Raw genomic sequence first — 12,247 nt, forward strand, 5'->3', positions numbered from 1 at the left:
TGAGTTGATGTTCTTGGAGAACAACAGATCCGTCATCACTACTATAGATTGGAGATTCAAGTGGGAACCTCTCCCCAAACATACCACAAAGTAAACTGTGATGCAAGTATCTTCCGAGACGCTCAATTGGCTATGTTTGGTTGTGTCTTGAGGGATAACAAAGAAAGTTAGGTGTTAGGTTGTTCCGGCACTCTCTCCTTTTGGCACATAACTCGATATGAGTTGTTGGCGGCGTGCCAGGGACTTAATTTGGCTTGGAAAGCAGGTTGCAGGCATATTATCTCTGAAACTAATTTTCTAGAAGAATATCTAATCATAACTTACGGTAATAATGACATTGTGGTCAAGATTAACGAACTTTTAGCTAAGAATTGGGATATTCAGTTTCATCATATCTGAAGAGAGAAAAATAGTATCGCCGATTGAATGGCAAAAATTGGCACTAAGAGTGAGATGGTTATGTTACCTAGATCAAACTTTGGAAAAGAATTGAAACAACTTCTAATGAAAAAGAGTGTGTTTTAATCTTGTGTGCTCTGCTCTTTGAACTTGTGTTTTTTTTTTGTTTTTGTTTTTTCATTTTTAGACAAAAAGGAAAAACTTATTTTACATATTTTTTTTTATTTTCACTTAAAGAATATACCATAAAAAATTGAGATGATCTATTTTTTATGGAAAGTTTTACCTAGCCCAAAATGGTCCCGTTGGCCAATAAATGAAACATTAAACGAGTGTTAAGATTCATTCCATGTAAAATGAACACAAATACACAATTCGTGTTTTTTGACCTAACTCTTACACACCGAAGCTTTTCTACTATGGGGGGCTGGATTAGGACCTAACATTACGGCAAAATGAAGAAATACACAAGTCAAACGACCTTAACACACACATTTATTTAAATTGAAATAGTCAATAATCAACATTCCAAAACATCGGCTTGTGGATTTTATAGCCTAATAACCTAGTCAACCGTGATAAATAAGCTGAAGGCTATTTTATAGGAAGAACTAGCAAGAAAGAGAGAAAAAGAAAAAATAAGACAGTATCTAATGAAATAAGATTATTAATAAATTAGATTACCACACGTCCACACGTCCACACGTCCACACGAAAACGATTCATCGATTAAATTACTAGTTATAAAGCAACATTATTGGCAAGTCATATAAATACATCTCATCCGGACAATTTAGATTGATACTTAAAAACATTAGGAGAGGTTATTAACACACGTCACTATCATTCGCGATATATATGTAAATATCTAAAAAAAAATATTATTTTAACTTCTGATGTTTGTCATAAATATTTTATTTCATCTTACTTTTATTCTCTAATAATTTTTTTCCTTTTAATAATACCATCTTTTCTTCATTGTTATCTTGATAGCAACAACTGTAATTGTGGGGATAATTATAGTAATTTAGTAATAAAAGTGGCAGAAACTTAATAGAAAAAGACGATAATGACGAAGAAAAAACAATCTTTTTCAAAAAAAAAAATGATAAGATATTATAAACAAAACAGAATAAGACATTTGAAATAAGAGTAAAATATTTCAAACATTAAAACAAAATTCATTAAGACTTAGCTTAGACATTTAAAACTAAAATATTAGCTTCCCTTTTATCCAAAATACTCTCTTATAATCTCTTAATCTATCCTCTTCAAGATGGGCATTTTATGAAAATCAAATGACAATATATGATTTAAACAGTGGTGATAGACACATGGCGAAAACATTATTCATTATTTAAAATTGAGGATCTATTCTCCATTACTCAATGCTTGTGGCACGAACCTACCCAACCATAAGATGCATTGCGCAGTGTCAACAAGAAAGTTAGGCCATTCAACAACTTCAACTTTAAACCAAATGGAACATAAAAAGTAAAAGATTAAGATACATAAAAAACATTTCCATTCCAATTTCACATCGTTTGTTTCTGTTCTTTTTTTTTTCAACCCCCCACAACTAATATCCCCTTTCCCTCATTTTCTTGTCCCAAATGTCAAATAGAACAATAAATGGTAGACATCAGCTTACCAATTCTGAGCTACATGACCATATGAAGAAACCTTCAATACTGGTTACTCATTCATTGGATCCAAATCACAAGCCAAGTGAGATGGAAGGGAGTGGTGACTTGGGGGGTTACAGATTCAGTTTTCTTGTATACCATAATAGTACAGTGTGGGCGATCCATCTCCGATTCGATCACATCTAGGTAACAAGATCCATCTCACTTGTTCTTCAACTAATATGTGTATACTTTCACTATTTCCTTTTTCCTACCAATAAAAAAACACTAATTTACTGAACGTGCTAACCCGAGGTGCACATATAAACTGATAAGCAAGTGGCAGGGAAAATAATCTCTGAAAGATTGCTGAGGGTGCCTGTTGATTCTTCTCATACACACTGTCGTGGACGGAAACTTTCGTTCGACAATAAAGAGCTGATTAATGTTTCAAGCCTTTTTGCACCTGGGCCAGGCCTGAGGACCGTGGTATTACCAATTTCAGTGCAGGGATCAGTCCCATTCTCCCTGCTTCCTATGCACCACCCTCCTGGAACAGCCATTCCAGGACCCCTGGATAATAGCTCGGCATCAATTTTGTCCATTACTGGATCTTCTCTGTGGAACTTCCTCGCAAAGGGAGCATTGCTATCGACCATCTTTTGCATGTCCGCAAGATTAAGGTAGTGGGGGTGCTGCTTGGGAGGATTGTCCCAAGAAATGTAATGCAGATCGCTGTTCACTGTTGTGTTCTTGAACTCTTGAGCATTACAGATAACAGTGTGAAAGTATCCTTCCGGGGAAGATATGAAATTCGTGTAGTACATAAGAGCAGTCCGGGGCAGGTTGTCCCAGCCCCATATGCAGTAATCAATGAATGATCTTGAGAGTGCCATCCAAGCAGAACCTAACAGGAGAGATTAAAGAAGTTTTAGGTCATCATTTATGATAATGCTCTCACTTCCACAACCTAAACTTCAATGTTGCTCACTTCTTAAACTTAAATGATAAAACTATGCAGTCAAGATGCATAACAAAACTATCATATACAATCAATTTAAATTCGATCACAAGAAAATCAGAACACTGAATTTGGACCAATGGTTCAACATACATTAACTGAAAGAAACATATAAAAAGCATTCTAGGACTGCCGACTGCAGCCATTTCATGGGAAGTTGTTTCCATCATTATGGTGAAAATTTAGATGTCAGCAAAATCCTAACCTCCTTAATGTCCTACGTTCAGCCATACTATAATTTGAACTATTCTGGAAACATGTTGGAAAATCAGAAGCTACTTCAATATCTATCTGGACAAATAACAGTTATGAACAGAGTCTAGCAAGAAGAAACCATATATTTGGCATTTATTCAGGAAACAGCATGATGGAATAGATTCACCTTTTATGATTACTTCTTAAGTTTTATCCTAGAGGCCAGATAATGTTTCAAGCTAATACAAAATTAAATTATATTACAAAAATTGATCATGGAACTATGGAAGGAACCAAAATTTTATTCAGAATCTAGAACACGTTTTATTGCAAAAATCACATGTCAGCTTATGCCATGCAATAGCAGCATTCTAAACTACATAACATTGGCTAAATCCTGACAAAGTTGTTGGAAACTTTCAACTTCAATGCACATAAAAGTATAAATAGGGTCACACAGAGACAAAAATCTTCATTCACAATTCCTGAAGCTCTACGTAACCAAACCACATGGCAAATCAGAATAGATGATGATGCTGTCTTTGATTCAAAAAGTGAAGCATAGAGAATTCATATATTAACATATACAACCTCATTTGTTTAAGAAACAAGTAGGCTAAGGGTACAGTTATCAGAAAGGACAAATCAATTTTGGAGCATAACATAAGAAAACAAATATTGCAGTCGATCAAAAAAACAGAAAGTTCTACTAAACAAATAAAAATTAAAAGTCATACGCTCATTCACACCAGATATAAATGGATTCACAATAAAAAAGAGGCGCAAAAAGTACCCGAAAAACCGCAAAAGGTTTCTTCAACTCATATGAAATCGATGACTGATGATGCAATATAATAAATACATGAATGGTTTCTGAATCTTCAAATGAATTACATCAAAATCAATTCAAAGGAATTTCATCCAATAGCGTAAATCCTTCAGAAAGCCAGGTCATATTCCAAAAAAGTCACCGCTATATAGAAACATACAAATTGATGGAAATTTAATAGAGAAAGAACAAAATCATTCACCTGTGAAAAGCTTGAATGCTGTAGGCCTACTTCTCCGTTGTGTTACCCAGAACACATCTTGCTTCTTGTTCATGTACAACCCGGGATCAACAATTATTGGCCTTGCACGCTGGTGACTACAAAAACAACACAAAAAGTTATATCAATGAAATAATCAACAATTTGACAAGAATAAACAAATTCAAAGAAAACTCACTCTTTCCATCCAATATTACTAGTATGATCAATGAAATTGAGATCGCGAGGCAAGTACGAAAACGTGTGCAGCAGATCTGGTTCACCAAAAACAAAAACACCATTGAAAACAATAACAATAATTCCAATTCTCAAATCAATTAACTAAATTGTACGATTCGAGCTTCCAGGATCAAGTGTTCACTAATTTAAAGAGAAAGAACGAACCGTCTTGAGTAACAAGGGGGTAATCGGAGGCACTGAGATTGATGAACCAATCCCAGTCACTCGATTCTCTCAAGAGAATGGCGGCAGCGTGAAGCGTGTTAGCCACCATGGTAGGTCCTCGATACGTAACAAGGTTAGCTTTCTCGATCACTCTCACATTCTGGAACCTTCGGAAAAGCGCGTGGCTCCTAACGAACTCAACCAGATCCGCACGCTCCTCCTTCGATGCCTCAAGGTCGAGATGCACGACGTAACGGTTGTTAGGGTGGTAGAGCGCGAGGAGAGTCCGCTTGACGGAGGCGCCGTCGCCGGCGGAGCCGGAAATGAGGTAGGCGAGGCGAGGCGGAGGAGGGAGGTGGGAGGGAGGGGTGACGTGGAGCTTGGATTCTACAAAGATGGAGTATGACGTGGCAGTTATGGAGCGGTAGAATGGGAGGATTGAACCGCCGGAAGGTGACGTCAGCGTTGCGAGGAAGAGAAGGAAGAGAGAGAGTAAGGAACCGATTGCGAGTGGGAAAACCCATTTTCTTTCTACTGATTGGTGCTGCTGCTGGTGCCTTAAGTGCATGTAGTAGTTCTTGAATTTCTTCATTCTTTTCAGGGGTTTCTTTTTTCTGGTTTTTAAATCAGACAAAGAAACCCACCTGTTATTTCTTAAGCTGAATGAAGCAGCAGTTAGGTGGTAAAGAACAATGAATATTAAAATATAATATATATAAGAATAATAAGAAGAAAGAGAGGTGGTCTTTTTAAGAACACACTGTGTTTTTGTTTCTGATGTGTGTGATTTGTCTATATGGTGTTTGTTTTTTAAAAGAAAAAGAAAAACTAATAATTATATGAGCAGTAACTAAAGTACAATACAAGGGCTGCTTGAATAATTTGTCTTGCCGTGACTGATAGGTTATAAAAGTTTGGTGCGGTGGCTTTGAATTCACACTTGTTTCTGGCTCTGGGTTTTAACTTTTAATGATGCGGTTTATTAATGAACTGATTAGCTGAGGGATGAGAGTGATTAAGATTCGGATTAGAAGCAGACAATTATCTCTATTGTGTGTGTGTTGACTGTTGAGATGGGTTTCTATTTTTTTTTTAATTAGTTTATTTTACCTAAAGTGGCGTAGTGGGAAAAACGTGTTGCTATTTAGAGGGGGTTTATGGTGTAATTGGTGAGAAAAAGGAGTTGAGCTTGAGGGTTTGCAACTGTTTAGAGATTAATGATTTTAATGAAAAATAGTATGTGGGTGCGTCATGCGTTTGTTGAGGAAGGTTTAAAAGGGTATTTTCACTTCATTAACGTTTAGGCTACATTTGTTTACAATCTAGACGAGGAGAAATAAAATCATATTTGACAAACAATTAATCAATATATTAAAGTTATTTAATTAATCAAGTTCAACTAAGTAATTTTAATTTAATTCACTTTTACGTACCATTATTTTTAACAAAATTTTGAGTCTAACGCACGAATATATATAACTGTCTTTTTCATATAAATTTCATTTTATTTCTCGAATTTTTTCATCTACATCTCTACGTTCTGTTCCATTTTTGCATTTTCTGCATTTCTCTTTCTTCTCGATGTTTTCTTTGTTTTTTACGTTCTCTTCGTTCAAGTTCAATGCTCTTTTATCTGATTTAGATCAAAACTTTTGAAATTAAGTTGTGAAATCAGGTTTGAACAAGTATTTTGTTGTCGAAGATAATGAACGATTCAAGTTCAGATTGTCAATCGAACTGGAGTGAAGTGGATTATTATTTTGAATCGAATCAAGTGGTTGAGGTCTGGTTCGATTCTAGTTATGTAGTTCGTTGGTAGTTTATGATTCTGTAGGTGAATAATATTGTTTTTGTATTTGAAAATTAATGTTCATTGTTAAAGGTTTGAATTGAATGTAATGTAAGAGTTCTGAATCTGAATTATTATTGTGATGAATATATTCTGTTCTCATTTTGGTGTATTTTAGTAAACTTTCAGTGTATTTTTAGGTTCAAACTTTCAATTGAACTAGGACGAATTGTATTATTGTTTTGAATCGAATCAAGTGGTGAGGTGTGGTTTGAATCTAGTAATGTAGTTTGTTAGTTATTTATGATTCTGTAATTGAATAATTTTATTTTTATTTGTGAAAATTACTATTCATGGTTGATGGTTTGAATTTGAATATAATGTACGAGCTCTTAATCTGATTTTATTATTTTAATAAATCTTTTTCGTTCAAAATTTTGGTGTATTTTAGATTCTAATATGGTGTATTTATGGAACGATTTCGGTGTATTTTAAATTTCTATGTGGCGTTGATGAGCAGCTTATTCCAAAGATTGGAATGACTTTTAGCACGCTTGAAGAAGCTGAAAAATTCTACAACGATTATTCTAAACTTGCAGATTTTTCTACAAAAATTTGGAACACAAATAAGAAGAAAAATGAAATTAAGAACCAATTGATTACATGTACCAGAGGGGAGAAATCGAAATCGAACATATTTTCAACTGAGAAGACAAATCCCTCAGCTGGATAAAATTGTCCTGCAAGAATTTATATACATATATTGAAGGACATTGGTGTTTGGATTATTTCAAAGGTTGTGTTGCATCATTCACATCCATGTTGTCCAAATCAAGCAGAGATGCTTAAACAACACAGGCAATTAAGCATGTCTGTATGATGTACAATAGAGAATAACGAGGAAGCCAGAATCAGACCAAGCAAAACATATCAATCATTGTCCCAGCAGAAGGCGGTCATCGTGAATCAAGTTTTATTGAAAAAGATGTGAGAAATTACATCATGAGAGAAGTGCGGGATATTTCGGTACTAGATGAAGAATCCTAATTTCTTTTTTGAGCTTGAACTTGAGGTTGATCAGTCAATTAAGACTTTTTTTGGACTGACACAAGAAGCAGGGCTGCCTGTGAATATTTTGGAGATGTTATTTCATTCGATACCACTTATAATACAAACAGATAATATATTATTCTGGTTTATGTGTATTTTGAAACACTTTCGGTGTATTTAGATAGTTTTTCGGTGTATATATGATATGTTTCTATGTCGTTGCATTCAGGTATAATCTGGTTTTTGGTTTTTTTGTTGGGGTGAATCACCATGGTTAGTCAACACTTCTGAAATATGCTTTAATGAAAAACGAGGATATTCAATCATTCAAATGGTTATTTGAATGTTGGCTTCGTTGCATGGGAAGAAATATTTCGAAAGGCATTCTTACTTATCAAATCACAATGATGCAAATGGCTATTGAGGCTTGTATACCCACAACAATTCACCGGTAGTACATTTGGCATATCATGAAGAAGATCCCAAGTAAATTATATGGCTACAAGTGACACGAAGAAATTGAACACGAGATGAGTCATGTTGTTTAGAACTCTTTTACAAAAGAATTATTTGATAGGAATTAGAATGATTTTCTGATGAAGTATGGTGTTGGAAAAAAACAAGTGGCTTTCAGGTAATGGTGTCTTTATTAGGATTAACTGGTGTTACTTTTAGTGTGTAGATATTTATGTGTTTTGCTTGTGCAATAGATGCGTCAAATTGTACGTCTTTTGGTGTATTTTGGTTCTAATTTAGGTATTTTTTATTTTTTCAGAGCTTTTTGAAGATCGTCATTTATGGATTCTAATTTATCTCGATCACCACGTTTGGGTGATAAACCCCATTTTTAGGGTTCATCTTGTATTGAATTTAGAGTATTTTGATAACCTTTTCTTGCATTTAACCTATGAATTGGCATGGTTTTGTAATCTCTCCCGTATTTGTGCTTAAGTGTAAAAAACATGCTTTTTAAACCTTATTTTGATGAATTCTAGTTCCTCTTTGATTCCATAAGATGCTTTGATGTGTTTGCTAGTAATCTCAGGATGAAATAGGTTAGGCATGGATCAAGGGAGCAAGGAAGAAAGCATGCAAGTGGAGAGAAGCACAAAAAGCCAAAGAATTGATCTCGGCCATGCACGCGCACGCGCACAAGGCGCTCGCGCGCACATTGCAGAATCGGCCAGGGACGCGCACGCGTCGATGACAGCACATGACCTCATTAATGCAACACGTGCCTGGCGATTTGAGAGGGTTTCTGAACCCATTTTTGGCACCAATTGCTAAGGGAAAGGAATAAAAGGATGAAGGATTAAGGGGAAGGCATTAATCAAGGAATCAATCATCTAAGTCTAGCATATAGAATATACTTAGGATTAGTTTAGAGTTTTAGAGAGAGAAGCTCTCACTTCTCTCTAGAATTAGGATTAGGTTTAGTTCTTAGATCTAGGTTTTTATCTTAGTTTCCTTCTACTTCTACTTCCCAATTCTTTGTTGTTACATTCATCATTCTTCTACTCCTTTGTTGTAATTTCCTTTATATTGTTCTTATACTTTGTTGTAGATCTACTATTGCTACTTCCATTTTCTTTCAAGTCAATAAGAGGTAATTCATAATAATTGTTCTTTATTGCTTTTCTATTGTTGATCTCTTGTTTTTGTAGTTGTAGATTCCTTTAATTCTTGCATTTAATAATGTTTACTTGTATTGCACTCTATGTGTTTGATGAAATGTCTCTTCTAGATATAGTATAGATTTTGTTCCTCTTGGCTTAGGTAGAGTAACTAGTGATACTTGAGTTATCTAATTCCTTTGTTGATTGATAATTAGAAGTTGCTAATTGCTTTGAATGCCTCTAAAGCTAGTCTTTCCTTTAGGAGTTGATTATGACTTGAGGAATCAAATTGATTCATCCACTTGACTTTTCTCCATAGTTAGAGGTTAACTAAGTGGGAGCAATGAACAATTCTCATCACAATTGAGGAGGATAACTAGGATAGGACTTCTAGTTTTCATACCTTGCCAAGAGCCTTTTATAGTTGTTAGTTTATTTTCATTGCCATTTACTTCTCATGCTTCTTATCCAAAAACCCCAAAATAACTCACAACCAATAACAAGGCACTTTATTGTAATTCCTAGGGAGAACGACCCGAGGTTTGAATACTTCGGTTTATAAATTTTAGGGGTTTGTACTAGTGACAAACAACTTTTTGTATGAAAGGATTATTGTTTGGTTTAGAAACTATACTTTACAACGAGATTTTATTAGTGAAATTCTAAACCGTCAAAAATCCTAATCATCAAAATGGCGCCGTTGCCAGGGAGTGCAACGGTGTTATGTTATTGGTCATTGTATATATGTGAATAGTGTGAATATGCTTGCTTTTGTTAGCTTTTACTAGTTTTAGGATTTAATTTTCTTGCTTCTTATTTGATTTTGTTTTCATTTTCCTCTTGCTATCATGAATTCTCACCTTGGCTATGAGTTTGGTTATCAACATGTTGTAGAAAATGAGGACTATAATGAAGATGTGCATCAAGAATGGGACAATCAAAGGTGGGAGGAACCATATGCATATGATCAATCTTCATGGCAATAACCTCCACCAAGGCACTATGAAGAAGAGCCATTCTATGATGCATACCAATCCAATGGCTATGGTGAATCACCTTGTGACCTTCAAGAACCACCACCATATGCCTATGAACCATATCCTCAACATAACTCTCAACCATACTCACAAGCCTATTTTCACCAAACGCTTCCATATGAACCCAATCCATATTCACCACACCATCCAACTTTTGAACCATATGAGCCATACATGGAACCCAAATTTCAAGATTACTACTACCAAAAACCACCTCGATGCACACCACCTCCACAATTTCACCAAGAAGAACCACCTTCCTACCATAAACCATCCTCCCAAAGTAATGAACCCTCCTACTCACCCCAAGTCCTAATAGACGATCCTCTCACTTTGTTACTCCAAGGACAAGAAGCCATGAAGTGGGATATACTTGAGTTTGTGACCAATTTGACCAAGGTGGTGCACACTTTAGCCCACCAATGTTTGAATACTCAAGGTACTTCCATGACGACAATTGAAAAGTCAACAGAAGAGCAAAGTATGAAGGAGAAATCGGGCAATACGGTAGAGAAGGAGAAGCCAAGTTTTACGTTGGAACAATTGGAGGAGCCAATGATTATTGAAGAAAAGGAAGAAGTGGTTGAAGATTTGGGAGATGTTGAAAGTCCATGGGAATGTAGCATCATGGAGCACTCTTCCAAGAAGCTTGATATTGATGTTGAGGAGGGTGCGCAACCTCCAAGGCATACCATCACTGGAGATTTGGAAGAAGCTTATCAAGAGATGAATTCAATCATGGATGAGTTTCTCTCTACAATGGAATCCTCTCCCCTTGGACATGAAGTTAAAATTATAAAAGAGTGTGCACAACCTCCCAAGGAAGACGGAAATGGCATGGTGTATATTGAAATTGAAGAATATGAAGAGGTTGATCAAGAGATGGATTCATTTATCCATGAATTCCTATCCCAAATTGAATCACCTCCCATTGGCCAAGATGAAGTTCTTGAAGACAACACCAAGCCAAGCGAAAAAGGGGATAAGGTTGAAATCGAAGAAGTTTGTGAAGAGGTGGAAACAACCAAAGAAGAGCCTAAAGAAGTAGACCTTGCATTGTCTAAGTGTGGGGAGGTCCCCCTCCCTAAATCAACTTTCAAGTGGGTAAAACTCTCATCCCTAAGCTTTACTTTCTCACTTGAATATGGTTTAATTGAAAATGATGGTCAACTTAGAGCTCTTTGTGGAATTAAGAATAGGAAAGAGTTGTGTAGTGGTTGGAATTTCGGTATAAAAATCATAAAGGCCAAGACTCTACGGTGTATGAATGAGGATGGTACGAAAATTACCATATATGGGCTTAGAAGGAAGCATTGGCAGAATAAAGAGAATTCTATGTGTCAATCACCCTTATGTCAACCACCCATCCGACAAAATCATGAAACTCAACTAACGGACGGGTGTGAAGATAAGATATGGGATCCCGGTTCGCTTTGTGAAGACTAACTAAGGGAACTCATATCTTGGGTAGAACTTTGCCCAAGCTTGATGAAGATGGTTGGAAATTCTGTCAACCAATTGAGAAGCATGGATCCTTGGAAATTCAAGGATGAGCACAAGCATAAGCCACCATGACAACAAGCATCTCAAAATGTCCAACTTAAGGACTTAAACTAAAAGTGCTAGGTGGGAGACACCCCACCATGGTAAACTCTTTCCACTCTCTTTTAAATTTGCTTAATAAGTGACTTGAGTTACCATTGTAGGTAGATGTTTCACATAAATTTGTTTGCACAACTCAATTGTTAGCTTAGTCACATGTATGTTGTGTTTAGTAGTAGATGAATAATATCATATTGCATTTTTGTGAATTGCATTCTTGTGTTTAGTAAGTAGATGCATAAAGAGTTGTGAATAGTATGGGGAGCACTTCAGCATATTTCTCTCATAAAAAAAAGGGGGTGGACGCGCGCGCACAATGTACGCGCACGCGTCCCTGAGCTGATACATCATCACCCACGTACCCGAGAGTTGGGCCTCTCTTGGGCAAACATTATGCCCTGAGCCCAACATGACCCACGCTGACACGCACTACGTGCGTGCGCGCAGATTATGAGAACATGGAAGTTCACGCGGACGCGC

General features: G+C 36.1%; 1 protein-coding gene across 1 annotated transcript; it reads right to left on the reverse strand.

Annotated features, from left to right (window-relative positions):
- Nucleotides 1-1,887: 1,887 nt before the first annotated feature.
- LOC130955083 (beta-glucuronosyltransferase GlcAT14A) lies at nt 1,888-5,642 on the reverse strand. The gene is made up of 4 exons (XM_057881858.1): nt 4,674-5,642; nt 4,468-4,543; nt 4,272-4,387; nt 1,888-2,931 (listed from the first exon to the last, which is right to left on the reverse strand). The coding sequence occupies exons 1-4, from the start codon at nt 5,263-5,265 to the stop codon at nt 2,417-2,419; spliced, it is 1,299 nt and encodes a 432-aa protein (XP_057737841.1). The 5' UTR covers nt 5,266-5,642; the 3' UTR covers nt 1,888-2,416.
- Nucleotides 5,643-12,247: the final 6,605 nt, after the last annotated feature.

Source organism: Arachis stenosperma, chromosome 10 (assembly GCF_014773155.1).
Source record: "Arachis stenosperma cultivar V10309 chromosome 10, arast.V10309.gnm1.PFL2, whole genome shotgun sequence".
Classification (NCBI taxonomy): domain Eukaryota; kingdom Viridiplantae; phylum Streptophyta; class Magnoliopsida; order Fabales; family Fabaceae; genus Arachis; species Arachis stenosperma.